Raw genomic sequence first — 19093 nt, forward strand, 5'->3', positions numbered from 1 at the left:
CTGAACTTTAAGCAAGGAAAGACACTACTATACAGTTGCTGTAAAAGATTCTGTAAGATTCTTTTAGATTTCAAGTCTTTCAAGTTTTTTTTTTCAAAACTCTTGTAATCAGTCTTCCATTGGGCCTGATGCTTCATCTGAATGCAAAGACTAAGACGTCATACCAAGAATGAGAAAAATTAATCAGATGTAACATTATTTACAGTTAACCTTGAGTATAAGTTCCTGGAATCAAAGTCACCCATGATGGCTGCACATAAATATGTATTCTTTTTTTCTTGGCCCTAAGATGTTGACATGAAACATTTCAATAAATTTGTCTTGTACATATTTTTCCTTTTGCACATGAATCGAAAATAAATAGAACTACATGCAAATGAACACCCAGATTTTTTTTCCATTTTTTTCTTCTTTTACCACTTTGTTGTTCACAGTTTCACAGTTGTTGCCCCAGATAGCTGTGTCCTCAGCTACAAAATACTTTTAGAAACCTTGGTGTTGCTGTTTGACCAAATATATGACAGATTATCAGCAAAAATGTATTTGCAAAATTATTTTATTTAATAGTGCTAATAATCTCAAAGAAATATGTAATGCTTTCAGTAGAATTAAATGAGTGCTACTGGAGACAAATAAGCGTAACATCTTTACATAAATAAAAGCAAGCATATTCCCTTAATCCTAAAGCAAAAACAGAAATCATAAAAGAAGCTGACAAAAGTCCATTTTTTTAAATTTTACTGTCAAAACCACTGCACACATGAGTAACGTGATTAAAGTTCATTTGAAATAGTAGTGCTTTGAAGTGAAACTCAAAAATGTGAATTAAGAATTTATGTATGCTAAGCTTTTAAGTCAGTATTAGGCCCATATTTACTGATGACATTTGTACTGACATTTTTTCATTAACAAAAGAAGAAAAAGTTTATAAGGATAAAGATACAATGTTCAGTTATTGTATTTCGCACGCACAGACAAAAAATTTAAGTCTGCGTCAAACTGCGCGTCTTTAACCTCACGATAGGGGTTACCATCGCGTTCACACGTGGTCAAGTAACGATATTTGCTCGTAAACCAGGTGTATGACATGTTGTACCTCTAACCAAGAACCCCTTTTACATGCTGTGTACTTTCTCAGCTTCCGGTCATGGATATGTCAACGCAAGCATTTTTACATAAATTACCGAGAAAATGCATTCCCATACCGGGAGTCGAACCCGGGCCGCCTGGGTGAAAACCAGGAATCCTAACCGCTAGACCATATGGGAGCTGTAGCATCGGTCTGTTTCAGCGGGGTTCGAAAGATCACACTCCAACAAATAGATTTTTTTTTTGTGTGTGGTACTTGGCCATTGTTCACCGCAAGCAGATCGTTCGGCCAAGTCGGACTTCTTCTTAATTGTGTGCTGTACGAAGGCGAACATAAACCCTTGTGGACCCGTCATGAAATCGGACAGCTGGTATGGTCACTGACCCCCTAAGGAGCTTTCGTGTGTTTCTGTAGTGTAGTGGTTATCACGTTCGCCTCACACGCGAAAGGTCCCCGGTTCGAAACCGGGCAGAAACAAAGTTTTAAACTACTTTTAATAGTATTCATGGCCATTTCTTATCACAAGTCCTTAGAGTCTGGCAATTATTCTTGGCGCTAAACAGTTAATCAATACCGACGTAAGAGAACAACGTTAATTCCAACTCGAATTGTAGAAACCACTGAGAGAACACAATTGCGACGGGTAGGCTTGAATTCTATGAAATGGGACGAGCAAACAACCATGCTCATACTTTGAACGTTTGAATGGAAATGGACAAAGCTGCTAAAATTTCAGTGAATAATTCACGGCTGCTGCTTTCGCTTAGTAACCGCTCTTTCATAAACAGTCCAGCCTCCACTGCTCCTTTTCTGATGTGTGAGAACTGTATAAATGTCAGTATGTTGATCACATCTACACCACGTGACTAAAACTATCATGTGAATGGTATGGAGTCAGTCATTAATAGTTCTCACTATTTTCTGCCCAGTATAAAAATTAAGTAGCCATTCTTGGGCAATACGATGAAATTGCACAGTGGACACTTACTGGCGCGTTAGTGATTCTGTTTAGTTTTATCAAGGCATCTACACAGAAAGTTTGAGGAAGTGGCCAGGCGATTTGGATTGGAACTGCCCACAGAGAGTTTGAAGACCAGTCTCTGCTGCCCCTAGCATCACGTCACGTTTAGGTTGTCACACCCTCTACCAATATTTACAGCAGATAAACGGATGTGCAAGAGGCTCTCGGTAGCCGTGAAAGAGGGCTGTACTTAGTATACTTCAGAGACACACTTTCCTTATTTATACGCATTGGATCTGGAATATGGAGTTATAGCATCAGGAATAGGAATACCACACTGTGAAGTCGGTCTTAACTGGGACGGTTACAAACTGAGTCAAATTAATCGCTCACTTTACCTACCGTCAAGGTATTGACAGTGAGACCATTTCAAAAGAGGAGAGGAACAGGATAGTAAGTAAGTTGCCTTATCTGTTGATATATCAGCTTGGGTAGAGTAGTTAATGCTAATGTTTTTGTGTCTAATTAGAGAGGTATCCATGAAGAAATGTAACTAGCTATGCTACTTTTTACGAACTACATTACTGTGCGCCTTTCAGCTGTAGATCACCACTGAGTTTACATGTGGTTGCTCGGATAGTTAGGGGCTTTATTTTCACACTTGAGTGACTAACGTTGACGTTATATACCATATCTCGCTCTGCGACGGTGTGTGTCATGCCTTGTGTTGCCAAATAAGTCTGTCGACCAATTCTTTAACCGAACCGTGACTTCATTTGGTAAGCGTGTCACTTGTCAACACGTGATTACAGAAGCAGGGCTTGGTAAATATTAAACATTTCACTATAAATAAGCAAACAACGTTTGGCGGTAAGTGACTTCTAAACAGCTAGCTTGCAAGCTAACTTACCCGGTAGGAATCTAAGTTACCCGATGCTAGCTAGCAAAGCTTAACTTAACCTGTGTGACTGTTGGCTTGCTATTATTTGAACTTGAAAATGATTAGCGCGTTTTAACTCGAATTTATGAATGAATGGCTGGTTTACAACCATGGTAAACTGTCTTAATTAACAACTGTTGCTCAATGCTTAATGGGTAAGGTAGTAAGCTTTCCTCTACCTAACCGTAAGGCTAAGTAACAGTCTCTGTGTTAGTCTAGCAAGCTAGCTTCGACCATCGAAAGCCGGTCCATACTTCGTGAATTGTATGAACTCGGCCGTAAGGGATAAAACATCAGTTCGATCTCATGGATGAATTGTCGATCACTTAGACGGGTAAAACTCTTAAAACAAACGCATCAGCAATATGTTCACAGACAGGCAGCTCTCCCTTTCATCTGTTGTTATGGTCATTGTTGAGCAGAGACCAGTTCGCCGTGAGAGTGCTCCTCTGATGTATTAGATGTGTATAGCTACCACACCCTATTCAACACATGCCTCACATAAGCTTAATGCTACACAGGATCAACATTGCTCTGTTTCTCTACACCAACGTATTTACCTTCAAAATGAACGAATATATTTGTTGAGACACTCGTGGGACTACATTTAATGAAAGGTCAGACATACATTGCCTAAAAGCAACCCCAGGTATAAAGATTATTATAGCAGATAACGTTTTTGGCCTTATCACAATCAAGAGATGTAGTGATTTTAGTTGGTTTTGTTTCTTCCTAGACACAATGATTACAAAAAGGTCTTTTAGTGTAAATATGCTCTAATGTTTACTAGGTAATTCTTTGTAGCTGTTTGCAGTATAATGTCAGTTACACCCATGATGGATTTTAAAAGAACAAGACATCACCGCATGTTCCCTTATTACTACATCTCAATAATAGAAATAGAAAGTATGAGGCCTCTATAAAGCAATAGAAAGTATTGGGCCTCTATAAAATTCAAGGCAAGAATTCAGCTCCCAATGCACCAAGTCTTGCCTTAAGTGTCACTCAAGTCTACAGGCTCATCCTGATTTGTCACACCTTGAGACACAAACACACACACACTTTAGCAAGAGCTAGTGACTGCAGGTGGATCTGAATCCTCTGTTTTGGATGTCTTTAAAGAAGATGCCTTTCCGTTATGTGTGATGTCTGAGTTCAGGTTGTAAAATTGTTTTCCATAATATTTTTTTAGACATTTTGGAAGGTAATCACATGTTTTGTGCCTTTTTTCTGCATAAAAACAACTGACAGATTTTAACAAATTAGCAGGCTAATTTTGGAGGCCAAGATTTATGTTAAACAGGGAGCTTTGCTAGGCCATTGTCTTGGTTCAGAGTCTTCAGTGGATGTGTTAAGTTTTCTTCCATAGGACTGTGTTTGGCTAATGGTTTAATATTGAATCAGGTTAATGCTGGGCCCCCAGTACAAAAGAGAGCTGAACACATACAGTGTTTTTAAACAGGATGTTTAAAAGCAGTTGAACATCTGGGATGTTCACTGGACAACAAATGCTGGAGAAAACATGTATTTAGTCTGACCTACATTTTCTGTCTCCCAGTAACTCGTAGAAAAAATACCTAAAAGTTGCTCCTGTGGTGATAAACAGAGGTAAGATCATTAATACGAAGAACACAAACTGTAGTAATAGTTTTCAAGAACAGTTCTGCAGTATGTAACACCAGCAAAATGTAAAAGTAAAAATTTTAGGTCTTCAGTCAGGCACACAGACATACTCCTTGGGTGATATGTTGCGTGTAGTCTTTGTGCTATCAGTGCACTGACCTTGGTGTCTCTGTCCATGTACAAAAGGCTCTTTCAGGCCAAACCTGTGTTCTATATATCAGATAAGGGGGAAAAAAAGTCATGCCAGTGTTACGTGTGTGTTATTACTCTTTGAATTCTATTGTCGGAAAAAATGGCTGTCATTTTATTTTCGTTGTATTAGCTGAGAAACAGGAATTTTAAAACACATTCATTTTTTGTGGAATGTGATCGACTGTGCAGATGTGCTTCAGGCTCATTAACATTTCCCCTAATTTAAATTTGCTGAGGTTCAGTTCTGTTAAAAATGGATGAGAGCTTCCAAAATACACTGTGCACTAACTGTCAGTATGCTGTGTTCTGTTCATGACTGTTTGCTCTTTGGGCCCCACCCCATCCTGTTCACAGAGGAAGTACAATACACGTTGGGATGCTTCACAATGCATACCCCCACCCCACAATGCCTTTCAGAATTTCCCACAAGCATGGTTCACCTTAATTTAAAGGGAAATTTTGTTCTAGAGGAAGTGAAAAATGTAGGAGTTTCCTCTCTATTGGCCCATGTATGGTTGTGCATTGTATGATGCTTCTGAAGAATGAGCACTGAAACAATACTGTAAGCACATAGCTCATCTATTTAAAAAGGGATAACCTAGAGCCTCTTTAGTGTTAGTTCACTGAAGATAATTTACAATAAACCAGCGTTTTCTATGCTGATAGTTTAATTGATTAAGCAGTCGGAGTTCAGAGATGTGTTAAAAATGTCTTTGAGTAATAGAGTACACCAAGAACATTACCAACCTAACAGGCAGTACATTTGAAAATACGATATTTGAACGACATTCACTGTTCTTATCACAAACCAGGTAAATGAAGAGAGTTCAGCTTCCTTGATTTAAACGATGAGATTTTACATCATGAGGGTGGTAATATGGTTCCATCTCTCAGTAGAAATCAGACTATTTCAAAGGACATACTCCTCTTCAGTGCAGAGTGAGAATCAGTGAGGTTTATGATGTCGGTGGCAGTGAGGAAGGCAGCCGATGAGCTCAGCCTGCTCTAAAGAAGAGCTCTTTGTTAGATTTGAGACCCACAAAACCAGCAACGCCTGCCAGAGTAAGAGTGTTTGGGACAGCGAGGGAGATGGGTGCCTGCCCCGTGAGACGACTTCTGTCACAACCATGCAATTAAAGTTTATTGTGCCTGGGTTAGGATTTATCCACGTGAAAGGACTTCTGTAGAGTACCCGAGTGTGTGGCCCATATCGCACTGCACTGTCAAATTCCCAGTTCATTTTCTTAGGCGTTAACTGTGTCTTTGGATATTTATAAACTTGAGGTGGCAAAAAAAAACTTTTGTGCACTGTACACGTAGACTAGACACCAAATATCTGTTAAGATTGCCCCCTGGTGAAGTATAATCAATATAAGGGAAGCTTGTCAGTCATGCAGGATCACATAATCCAAAAGCATGAGTATTAATGGAGTGCAGAGGTGCATCTTTTACCTGCTCCCCCTCTTGTTCGATAGTGGTAAAAAAAAAAAAAAACATTTGCCAGTAGGTTCAGGCATATAGGGCTCTTCTACAAGCAAGTTTCACTTATTGTTAATACAGCCCAAGTCATGGTGTGGAGAAGGGAGTGATCTGCTTCCAAACGTGAGCGAGGTGCCTGTAGCCTCAGCTACTTTGACTTAGGTGACTCATGTGAGGGGGGGTAAGAAAAGGAGGGAAGTATTTTTTTTTAAACGTAATGCCTACATTTCTGTCGCTTTGGAATGAAGAGCAGCTGGGAAGCAAAAAAAAAAAAATTCTTTTTGATTGTTTTTCTTTTTGAATTTCCTGACTTCAGCTAAACACTGATTTTTCTCTCTCACCATTCAGCTGCGGTCTGAAGCCATGGCAACCAGTAAGCCAAAGGGGCAGAACTCACTTGCTCTTCACAAAGTGATCATGGTGGGGAGTGGCGGTGTGGGCAAGTCAGCTCTTACACTCCAATTTATGTATGACGAGGTAAGCTTTCCTGAACCTGTAGAACTACACTGCCTAACTACATGCCAGAAAACAACTAGTCCCGCAACTTTGGCCATCCTGATACAACTCCTTGGGTTATTTAGCCTGCTGTTCTGACAGATATCTCGCCCTAGTTCTACGCCCAAAGCTGTGCAGTATGGACACGCCAGCAGAGCGGATTTGCACAGCATTTGTATTGTCACTGGGTGCGACATCCATGTCGACCTTGATGGCAGGTTGCAGGCCTGTGTTTGAAAAGCAGACATATGGTAAACACTGTATAATAAAATTGTATAAGCCTACAGATAGGCAGACTTTGCCCTATAGTCTGAACACTTTCTCTTGATTATGCTGATAAATGAAGAGGCCTTGAAAATAACCTGCTTGTGGAGACAGGCTTGGATTGGCTATTGTCTATGAATCTATTTATCACAGAAAATTACTTCTTTATTGAACAAACGGCATATTTACATGTATTTTCAATGGTAAATCTGCGACCGTAGAGCTTGCGTGCCATGGAAAACCAGACTTGATGTGGAAAAAAACGATTCACATGCTTGAGACCGCTGTAGAACCATTCCACAACCAAGGCTGGCGAGAACAGAGATGTTGATTAACATGGATGCTGATTTTAAGAGCGCAAAAGTGGTGCTGAAGCAACTTGTTTTCCACGCCTGGTCTGAAACAGTGGTTAAAGTAAAAAAAAAAAATGCCTGTGTTCATATTACAGTACATTAACACTAAATATCCTCGCTTTTAGTTTGTAGAAGACTATGAGCCTACCAAGGCGGACAGCTACAGGAAGAAAGTGGTTCTTGATGGGGAGGAAGTCCAAATTGATATCCTGGATACGGCTGGACAGGAGGATTATGCTGCTATCCGAGATAACTACTTCCGCAGTGGCGAGGGTTTTCTCTGTGTATTTTCTATCACAGAGCCAGAGTCCTTTGCTTCCACTGCTGAGTTTAGGTAGGAAAAAAGTTCTTTAAAGGATTAATCAATTTAAGGATAACTCGTATATAAATACAGAGCTGACAGTGGTGGTAATTCTTATGTTTATGAACCACATTACCTCTAGGATCTGAAATTATATGAAGTGTTTTTAACAGCAGGTTTCTATTTTTTTTTTCGTGTTCCTCAGAGAACAGATCCTACGAGTTAAAGAGGAAGAAAATGTTCCCTTTCTTCTTGTTGGCAACAAGTCTGATCTGGAAGACCGGCGGCAGGTGGGCGTGGAAGAGGCCAAAGCTCGAGCGGAGCAATGGGGAGTCAGCTATGTTGAGACTTCCGCCAAAACCCGTGCCAACGTCGATAAGGTGAGAATTGCACACTTTCTCACCAGATGTACTAATATGCTGACTAAAGGAGTGGTTGGTTTGAATAATACTGATCATGGTGATTAGAAATCTTTAAACTTTAATTAGTAGTATACTGAGAGACAGCATAAAATGTAATATTACAAAAATATGAAGGTCCAATCCCCCCCCCCCCCCCCCCCCCCCCAAAACGGTCAGACCCCCTTGAAATGAAGTTGTGTGATCTTTGCAGGTGTTCTTTGATCTAATGCGAGAAATCAGAGCAAGAAAAATGGAGGACAGCAAAGAGAAAAACGGGAAGAAGAAGCAGAAAAGTTTGGCCAAAAGAATTCGAGAGAGATGTTGCATTTTGTAGTGACTGGGCCAGACTACACTACGCTGCTTTCCGCTTTCTAACAATTCATCTGGTCTCATCACTCCCTATGGACAACCAAGGCCATCACTGAACTGTTTGAGCCTTTTGTGCCATCAGACAGATTGGAAGTACAAGGTGCGGCATCAGGTAGACATACGCTTAAGCAAACAGTGGGATAACAAAATGAACATTTAATAACAAAAAAAAAAAAATGGATCAAATCTCAAGACATCAAAAGGGTTTCTTAGCTGTAAAATATTTTCAGGTTGGCATTGACAGTAGAAGCACTAAATCACGTGGATTATCTTATCCAAGTGACCTGGTGACCATAGCACTACGATTAGCTTCCTTTCACTGATAAATTCATAAATCTCTCTATGATCAGATCTAAGTAGCTATTTTTATTTATTTTAAGTTGAATTAATTTTTTTAATTCATTAGATGAAAAAATGTATGAAGGTGTTCATACTACCCAAACTGAAAAACTATATTGTGTCCCTGTAATTTCAATGTTTTAATGAAATGAACTTGGTGCATTTGTCCCAGGTATACCTAAATGAACACTTGGTAAGGCTGTATTTATGCATTATCAGTGCTGGTAAAACTGCATAACACTAAACTTCTTTGCTGCATATTGACACCAAACTAACTTCTTTCACAACCTCACGTGATTGTTAGGACTATCAGTGTCCCAAAATTTCAGACACTGCTTCAAGAATGCAATGTGAAAATGTGTTTATGCCATTGGATCATTTCTATTGCTAACATTACATGGAGGCACTGATTGACACCAGTACTTTCATCATAGTTGATCTACCAAAGATGAGGGTTGTTGTCCTTTAATTACATTTCATTTGTGCACATTTCGTATTTAATTATTCCTTACCTTGACTTTACAGCAAACCTAATTAGCCAGACATGCAAAAAAGCAAACTGTTCCTGTTGCCACTACTGCTCTCCTTTCATCACGTAAAGGGAACTAGGTTCTTCACGCTCAAGATCTGTACGAGATCTCCGAATCGATTTTATAAACTCATAACACTGCAGATTTGATTATATAGACAAGTGAAATATTTTAGTTGAGAGGGTAGTCTTTCCTGTCCAAAATGCTCCTACAACCACATTCCACAATTTCTGCTGGTCAGTTTGTTAGCCGTTTGAAGAACTACAAGCAAAACCTTTGAACCACAACCAAACAACCTCTGTGTAAGATTACTACAAATATCAGAGAAGTGGGTCGAGTAGTAGTCTTTCCCTCTCCTCAGACTCCTGTTATGGCTTACACATATATGCTTACTTACTTACATGAAGCTGCCATTTCCAAGGTTCACGGCCATTTTGAAAGCTGCTAAGTCCTTTAAGGGCTTTAGAAAGCTTCAGCCTTATGAATTATGTTCCTCACAGACTTGAGTTTGCTTTCTCAGCATACTTAAAAGTCCAAAACAACACTAATGTTCAGGCCACAGGCATCATGCAGTGATTTAGTCACATTCAGCTGCCTAGGTCAATAAATTCAAGGTATGAATTTAGTAAAACTTAGCAATTTAATCAGTGTCTCCCTTGTTCAGCTGTGAGAATCTATTTATTTCTGTTCTTGCTCCTTTGTGAAATTGCCCTTCTTACTACACCAGTGATTCCCAATCCATTCCTATGGGTTTCTCAGCCTTCAGAGCTTTAGTGTGGCACAGCTCCACCACACTAAATGATGACCAGTTCTTTCATGAGTTAAATCATGTGTGCAAGAGATCCAAATGAATGGAGTGAGAACCACTGGTCTGAGCAAATCTGCTCTAAACAATGAAACATATATACAATGTTCCATTTGTCTGGCAAGCAACAGAGTTCATAGCCCACCTGAAAAGTACACTTGTCTTAACATGTGAAATGTTTAATCCTTGTCATTTAAAATCATCCAGAATGGGCTCTTGTCTGGATTTTGTAATTCATTTCTGATAGACTACCCATCATTATTTATCCCTTTAAGCCACTCCACTTTAACTTAATTGTTTATGCTTAGAGGACATTACTTTTTTTTAACCTGTTGTGGGAGGGCTCTATGTGAAGCACCTGTCGTAACTAGTCTACTTGTTTAATCTGGGTACCACGAGGCCATGACGTTAACGGAGTCAATCCAGCCGACGCCTCGTGGGACTTATTTTTTAATATGGTTTTCATTAAGCTGTTTGACTGACTTGAAGGCAAAGAAAAAAATAAAATTAGTGACTTGATTTTCATAATCCTCCATGTGTGAGTGGTTCTTGTACACTACATTGAGTGAATATGAGCTCAGTTTAAGGTGAATTTTACATTATAGCAAATTGTGCTACATTGACGATCATTTATAACTGAACTATGAGAGGAACTATGGTTCTGAAGATGTTTAGGTTTCTGTCCATTTCATTAGTGTTTCACACTACAGTAATACTGTTACACAAACAAACTTTTTTTTTTAATATTCATGACAGATCAAAGAAATAATGCGAATCTTCTCTGGGAAGAGCTTTGAAAACATTTTCAAATGAAGGGTATCCTTCTATAGTAAATGAAAGTGTGAATTCAAAAAGTTAAATCCAGCCGCAATATACATTTCTGGACATAACCAAATATACCCATATATTCAAACATATTTAAGAAAATCTACAACGACATCATCTCCTTGGAAATTGCTCGGTGAACCAGTAATGACCAGCATAAGAACTGACAGAAATGTCTACAACCTACACATTTCAGAATAGTCGCAGAATAAAAACAACTTTTTAAAAAATGTACTGATTTACAAAGACAGCAAATCCTGAGAATGTATGTTCATTTTGATGAAGTATGTATTGCCAGAATTGATTTACAAAATTGAGGATCATTTGAGGGCTATACTGGCTCTTTTGTTTGTCACATAGATTTTTAGAGTTTCTGTGAGAAAAAATCCACAATTTAGCTGTAGACAATCACAATGTCATAGTTGAAACTTTTATCAAAATTTTATAAAATTAAATAAAAAAATACCCTGACAAACAAATGTTTCATAAAATTACAATATGTACCAAAAAACAAACTGTTAAGTGTGTAACTGCAAGTGTCTGTTTCAACCAGTTACTGGTTGTTGCACTGAAATTCTGATGATAAACCAGAGCAAACAGTTGTTCTGTCCAGATCTCCAGTTTTACATGGTGCTTCCACCAGCATGTGGTGTGCGTCTGCTTTCACCAAGTAGGTTTAGCCAAACACCACCAGAGTGGGCTAGATTCACACTAATAACCCAGTATGTTCCGCCACTGTGTATGGCATCAACTGTCCTGATACTGCAGTCAGTCAAAATATAAAAAAAAATGAAAACTGAATACCTCCACCCATCTGTGTATAAATATGCTATGCCAGATAAGATGATATGCTGGGTGACAAGTCCCATGCCAAAAAATTATTGCTGGTGAAGCATGACTCAGTCCATTGTGCCACCAGATCTGCTACTTTAAAACAATACTGGCTGTTGGCTCGTTACACTCGAGCATTGTCCTTCTAAATTCAAAAGATTGTTGGCTGATTTGCTTTTTTTTTTTTCCTTTGAAATGACTGCATTTTAAAAAAAAACGTATTCAGTACTAGTTGAAGTACCTCCCTTTCCTGTCTGTATTTGGGGCTTGTGGTGAGCTGCATTTGTCTGCGACTGAGATGGGCTGTAGGTTAGCCCAGGGATCTTGAAGCATGGATGGTTTGTAAAACTTTTCCACATTTTCCACCCTCTCCCTGCCATGCGACGACCCAAACGGAGTGGAGGTCCGTGGTGAATCCTTCAGGAGAAAACCATTATGCACAGAAACATTAAGATTGTCGCAAATATGCTCCAGCTGCCCACTTTGTGACGTCCAAAGAGCGCAACTGACAGTAAATTGTAAAAACCAATGCGAAAATGCTAATTGGGCTAAATATAGATTCTCGGCAAAATTTATCATATACAAAACAGACCGTGATTACGCGGTTAACACAACACTTCGAAAGAATATTATTGGCCCCTTGTCTAATTCACATCACTGAATATTGGAATTTCGATGTTAACGTTTTAAGTTAACCCACTGGTCGGGTGACTAACTCACTAAGACTACCAAATTTACCTACTGTATTTGACGGTCATCTTGCAAAGTCTTTGAGAAAGTGTGGCAATTCATTTGCGCGGTTAAGACTGAATTTTAAAATAAATAAACCAAACAAAAACTTTATTAACAGCCATACCCGGGCCGAATCTATGCCGTTTAACCCTCCTAAATTACCTGGCTCGCTCCCTCCATTTCCTAGCTTTGACTGCAACTACGATCGATACAGGTGGCTACCATCAAACTACACGTGAAAAGTGCAACAACTACACCCAACTACTTTTGCAATTGTGCGTTACAAGAACGTCAGTCCGTGTATTGAAAAGTTAATGTAACAAGCTAACCACCAGTGATTATCTCGAGTGCTTGCTCTCTACCTGATATCCACCGTGTTGTCCATGACTCTGTGAGTGATACGGTGATTTCTTATACGAAGGAGTACCGCGAGGATTCGTATTTGGTCTACGCGGTGTGTGAGCAGGCGAGAAGCTGTTATTAAATCTTCCTTTGCCTCCGCTCCCACTATTGCCATAGCCTCTATTACCACCAAATTCCCTCGGTGGAGTATTTGGCGAACCACAATACTGCCCGAATCTCGGCCCAAACGGCGGTGGTGGTGCGTTTGGGAATGTCCAAGGCGGTGAGGTAAACATACCCCCTGCCCTGTTGTCGAAAGCTGGTGTTGGACTGCCGAACATCCCAGGCCTTGGACCCATTCCTTGAGATGGATGGCGAAAATTTGGCCTCTGCATAACAATAAATAACTAAGGAGCAATGACTATCTAAATATACGTGGCTCGATTAAGCTAACGTATCTGAACTCTTACTACTCAACCCCCCAACACCGGAACAGGAAACGAATTTTTTTCCTCGATGCCGTATACAACCTTTGTGTCGTTATCGCCACCTATTGGCAAGGAGTTCGTTTCCTGACTGGAAGTCCTGTTAAAAATGCAGTTATTCAAAATGCAAACTAAATCAAACAGAAACAGAAGCACAAAAGGGTATTATCACAACAGTCAGACTCTATGTACAACACTTTAAATGACAAAAAATGTACGTCTCATCAACATTTGCACTCATCAAGTCTTGATGTCACTCGTCAGTAGTAAAATGAAACCATGAAATGAAGCAAATATTTCATGGAAAGCACTAATAAATGAAACTATTTCACTTTAGTCTAAAATGGATATTTCTATTACAAGTTAACTTATATAAGCGATCTACATGAAACATGACATTTAAATATTATTTATTTTAATAAAAGGTGTAAAACGACTATGAGTTTGGTTCTTTTGGCGTCGGAAATGGCAGGAATTAAAGACGTTTGAACAGACTGCGGGGAAAGGTTAGTTTCGGTAATTACTTAAACACATTGTTTTCTATGTCATTTCAATAGACGTCGTTTCACTGGAAACAAATCAAAATAATGTCCCCATCACCACCCCTCCCCCCATCACCACCAATAACTGTGGCGCCCTCACGGTTGAAGGCGACTCCTTATACAATGTTGATGAGATACGACGCACAACTGTAAATCTGCTTTGTGTTTGTTAGAATCAGGGACAAAATAATCTGCATGTCTTCGTTGAGTATTTTACACAAATCGGGCTTCCTGAAAAAACGCAGAGCTATAACTTATATTTATCACTAGAGGTCACTGCTAGCTAATCCTGTCTCTGCAGCCTAGTTGATGTAGTCACTAAACCCTGTTAAAAACCACAGGCAGACAGGCGGGCAGACACAGAAGCCAGAGATAATAGATTTAGTTAGAGAAAAAGCCAAACATACAGAAAATACACGTTTTATGTGTTGCAGTGCACCTCGTTAGCCTACATTTCTTCCAGTTAGCACACAGATCTCGTTATTTCGCGCTGTCACAGCCCCTGCGACTCTCCAATATTATGTTCTATTGGATTATTTTCCTCCGGCATACACATCCTTTCAAACAACTTAAGAGAATGACCTGAAATCTTATATGGATCTCATGTGGTACTTTTATTTGTACCAGGGATTGTGCCACTTTACAAAGTAAAATCCCACATAGGCCTAAAATGAGCCAGTTAATCTAAAAGAAACCCACATGATAAACAGCTGTTCTTCCTGGGACCCTCTGGAGCCCAGTATAATCTTGAACGCATGGTCCAGTGTGTATTGGTCCACCAGATTTGTCTTCAATTGTTTAATTATTCAAATAAATGAATGTAAATATAACCAAGATAATCAAGATCATTCGCCTTAAAGGTACAAATTCACCTGCATTAATATTTTGACGTGTTTAGCACTAGTTCATGAGACGACATACATGAATAACAAAACATCTGACTGATGTCCCTTTGATGCCATTGAGAGCTGTGCCAGGGACATTTACAGGAACCTCCAAGGTTTGGGGCATAAAGGGAGAAAATGCTGGTGTGCCAGAAGTGTTGTTACAATGGCAATAAACATGGAGGAAAATCCACCAAGGAATTTGTCAGCAGAGTGAACAAGCAGAAACATGCCCATTAGAGATTCACACAACCAAATTGCATTATATATAACCAGTATATGGCCGCCATAGACTAATCTACAGTGACTGCCTTTAGAAATGCTGTCGAAGGTGTAAGTGGGAAAAGCAGTCAGTTACAGTGTTGTACATGTTGCTGTTATCCCCTCTTTGAAAAAAGTTCTGATGGAGATAAAGCACATAGTACAGCAAATGTTCTCAGTGACCACAAGTTCAATATTGAATACTGATACAATATTGTGTACAATACTGAGTATTTGTGCATGTTACATGTTATCTCTCAAAGCGTATCTCTTTTTAAATGCGTCATGACAATAGAATATTTTGACCAAAGAATGTAACAAGTATTTTTATAATTCCATGTATTTGTTTTGGTTGTTTTTTGGTTTTCCTTTATGCCCTTGTTAAACAGAAAAAATATTGTTACCAAAATAGGTATATAAAAGTAACTATTTTCAAATGAGTAAAAGGATGTGATTTTCTCCCTTTTTACATAATCTGAATAGAATATGTAGCTCATATTTGTCTTGTAAAAAGATTTATATAAAGCTTATATAAAGCTGTTCTTTATGTCTGTGGTACCAACCCGGTAGTTCATCAACCCTGAACAACAATATTACAGGTATTTTCTACAGTTTCAGTAGAGTATTTTTAAAAAGTGATAGAGATATCTCATGGCATTAACTGAACAGTAAAAGTTAAGCAGTCACATTGCAGGGAAAATATCAGGACTAAATATTTTGAATTTTTAAGCAATGAGTAAGTGATGGCATTTTAAAGAATCTACAAATTATTGTATGTTAGATACGTAGATAAAACTTTTTTTCATATTTGCCTTTGAGTGATTTCTTTTGTCCTCTTGCCCTATTATCCTCTTCTATCCTACACTTGGTGGCTGCAGAGTCTGGTGCCAAGGCCCGATGACTAACGGTTTATGCATATGTGTCACTTTCTGCTCATAGCTGCAGTGAAGCTAATACAATAGAGTGGTGATTTTAGATGTTTGCAGTATATGTTTGCAGGGCACTGAGTGCATTTACTTTTCACTCCATTCTACCCACTACCCTGTACTCCTGATTCCACTGTAGTGGAGCCTTCCTTTTGAAAGTAAGAGCTAAGGTTAGAAAGCAACACAGATAGAAAGGGACCCAGACTGAATGCTGTTATTAATACCATTGTGTTTTAATGCAAATAACACAATAAACAAAACTTCACTTCATTTATACACAAAAATCAGCATCTATCTACATGCACATTAATTAGAATAAGTATTCAGGCCTGCATAAAACTGTTTTTTAATAGAAGTCACTGAGACAGAACATGGTGGACAGAAATCTGAAGAAACAGCTTAATCCCATAAATCCCCCAAATATGAGATTTTGGCCCAATTTGATTCAAAAAGAGTAAAATCGAGGTAGAACTGTCATATTTTGGAAATACTGTACGTAATAATAACAAGGCACGATTCAGACACAAGCATGCCTGTACCAATGTCATTTACCATGATATTATCATATTTGTGCCCTGCCATTGTAATCACTGTAGTATTAAAAACATACCATGATGCTCTCTCTGTGGTATGTTTTTATGGTGCCACCATGGTGTCATTTAGGTTCATCTGATGGATGTCTGGATTTTACTCTGCCTAGACAGAGTCTAAGCAGCATCAGCGATGAGTCCATGCGGGAGAGGCAGGTTTGTTTGACGATCTTACTGTCCCCAAAATCAATGAGGTGACTTATGCGATTCCTAATTTACCACCCAAATTGATTTGGACGGGGATCCAGAGATGAGGAATGCAAATACACTTGTAAGAGGGGAAGCGCACAAAAGAGGCCCAAAGATTTGACCCCTGTTGAGGTCATCTCTGCTTGTTATTAACTCTGCTCTTGTAAACAGAGAATAGTTCATTATGGCCAGGGTATTTCTGGAGGGTGTAGAGGGCATGGAAGTTGGGAAGGGATGGCAGGCATGCTTTCCCACAGAACTGGTGCTTTGACAGCAGAGGACGTCTGGTGGATATGCCTGGGGTTTTTTGTTTTGTTTTGTTTTGTTTGTTTGTTTTGTTTTGTTTTTTTAATGCATTGTTCTGAATTCTCGTGACATGGCTTCATCACTAGATTAGGTTGGCTCTCTCCCCTTTTGTGAGACTGATTTTCTCAGAGAAATGTGGCCTTACATGGCCAACTTGTCCTAGGGAAATTCTTTAAGTATGGGAACCTACACCACACACAGTTCATGCCAATTATAGACTGAAAAGTGAATGAACTCTTTGACTTTATTCTGTCAGTGTTAAATGATCTGGATAAATGTTGAAGTCTCTAGTGACAGTTCCTTTAGATGAAGTCTTTGGAAAGCTGCTCTTTGCCAGTTAGCACCAGGATAGAAACTGCACCAAATCAGTTCCAGCTATACACTCTACAGAAGCCCACTAATGTAACTTTCCTTTCAGAAAACAAAGTATGGATGTACCTTGTACACAACCATACCAAGAGTCTCTCACAATTCACAGAGCTGCAAATATTTGATTTTAGAGCTTTTGGTGCAATGACCGATTAGTATTTTTCTCAGGTTTTTGAATTTCCTCACAGGATTTCAGTTTGTGGATGTATAAATGTCCAAAACACCAGAATTGAAAAATATGCCATCAAATCTATTCTGTATCCTTCTTCGACCAATATATAGCATATAGACCACACTGAGCTGAGATGTAGCCTATTCATTACCAGAGACCTAAGTTTTATTTTAGTCCTTTCTGATCAGTCATTTTAACCCAGTATCGAAACATTGGGGAATTTCTCTCTCAAACAGAGGTGACCCAGTTTGATTTAATTCCTCCTTGTGAGGGTAACATATCAGTCCCACTCTGTTTGTAAGAATAATGCTGTTCTCATTAGAAAGTGCCTAAAGTTTGCAATACTGTCTGGGGAAAACAATAATGGCTGTTACTAGGCCAAAGGTCAGACACAGGCCCCATTTAAGTCACAAAGGGAACGAGATCTTATCCACACACAAAAACAAAAGACTGGCACATGCAACCTGCCTTTGTTCTTTGTCCTGCGGAACAAGATGTTTTATAGGACAACACACTGCCATCAAAAATCATAATGAACTGATTGGTCATCCAATCAGGAACAAAGATGAGCAGTACACCCTGTCCCTCTGAGACCCAAAGACAGTGACCCTTCTCATCATAGCCCAGTTTTCACGTGTATCCTGGCTTTCTCTCTGTTCCCTGCTCCCATACTCACCCTTGCCAGTTCAAACAGAAAGGCCACACTAAATATTTATTGCTATTTGTTAATCCATTCATTAGAATCGGTCCTTATTTTTGTTTTTCCCTTGCTAATTGTTTTGCTACCAGAATTTGACCATATGTAAACATGAAAAATTAATATTATGACAGTTCTTCTTGAATTACATCAGCAGTAACATTATGTAATGATTTTGAATCCTCATTATACGTCAGTCAAGAAAGCATGTTAATAAAGCCTGCGTGATTTCAGTGTGTGTTTTGTGTACTAGAGCTAAAGTCCAGCGTGACCAAGCTCAGTGTGGTTTTAGAAGAAACCTTGGCATTGGATATTGATCAGTTTTCAATGCATTTGCTGTTCACACACATGCAATAAACTCATGGATGAACCGTTCAATTCAGTTTTCAGATATTACTCTTTAAAATAGAAAATTCACATTGAGTAATGACACAGTTTAAAAGGTATTCAAATAAATCCTCGCTGTGATGACATTTGTGCACAGGAGTATTATTGAACTGAATTTAATTGAACTGAATTGAATTGAATTGAATTGAATTGAATTGAATTGAATTGAATTGAATTGAATTGAGAGCAGGGCAAGATGCAATGCATTTGACTGACTGTAGAGGTCACCTTTCCTTCAGTTATGACTGACATCAGCAGGTGTTGTTCTGCTTCCCAAAAATGAAGGGAAACATTCTTTCAGAACGTGATAGTTGTTAAGCAGTGGATCACATCATCTGAGATTAAGCCGATGAAGTGCACTCCTCTGACATTTTAATCATGTCTTTCATTTTTCTTCATGATTCACAGTGAAA

General features: G+C 38.9%; 2 protein-coding genes and 2 non-coding genes across 5 annotated transcripts; 2 read left to right on the top strand and 2 right to left on the bottom strand.

Moving 5' to 3' along the window:
* Nucleotides 1-1196: 1196 nt before the first annotated feature.
* Nucleotides 1197-1268, bottom strand: trnae-uuc (transfer RNA glutamic acid (anticodon UUC)). The gene has a single exon. It is a non-coding gene; the product is annotated as a tRNA-Glu (tRNA).
* Nucleotides 1269-1494: 226 nt separating this feature from the next.
* Nucleotides 1495-1567, top strand: trnav-cac (transfer RNA valine (anticodon CAC)). Its single transcript has one exon. It is a non-coding gene; the product is annotated as a tRNA-Val (tRNA).
* Nucleotides 1568-2318: 751 nt separating this feature from the next.
* Nucleotides 2319-8824, top strand: LOC115811590 (ras-related protein Ral-A-like). 2 transcript variants are annotated; one of them, XM_030773864.1, is made up of 5 exons: nucleotides 2319-2508; nucleotides 6634-6762; nucleotides 7523-7731; nucleotides 7904-8078; nucleotides 8311-8824. In XM_030773864.1, the coding sequence occupies exons 2-5, from the start codon at nucleotides 6649-6651 to the stop codon at nucleotides 8431-8433; spliced, it is 621 nt and encodes a 206-aa protein (XP_030629724.1). In that variant the 5' UTR covers nucleotides 2319-2508; nucleotides 6634-6648; the 3' UTR covers nucleotides 8434-8824. The 2 variants fall into 2 exon arrangements, with proteins under 2 accessions (XP_030629724.1, XP_030629725.1); XM_030773865.1 differs by having other exon boundaries at nucleotides 2319-2504.
* A 2128-nt stretch (nucleotides 8825-10952) lies between these two features.
* On the bottom strand, nucleotides 10953-13340 carry mplkip (M-phase specific PLK1 interacting protein). The gene is made up of 2 exons (XM_030775355.1): nucleotides 12893-13340; nucleotides 10953-12215 (listed from the first exon to the last, which is right to left on the bottom strand). Exons 1-2 carry the CDS (start codon nucleotides 13265-13267, stop codon nucleotides 12027-12029), a joined length of 564 nt encoding a protein of 187 aa, XP_030631215.1. The 5' UTR covers nucleotides 13268-13340; the 3' UTR covers nucleotides 10953-12026.
* Between the last annotated feature and the right edge of the window lie 5753 nt (nucleotides 13341-19093).

Source organism: Chanos chanos, chromosome 5 (genome assembly GCF_902362185.1).
Source record: "Chanos chanos chromosome 5, fChaCha1.1, whole genome shotgun sequence".
NCBI classification, from domain to species: Eukaryota; Metazoa; Chordata; class Actinopteri; order Gonorynchiformes; family Chanidae; genus Chanos; species Chanos chanos.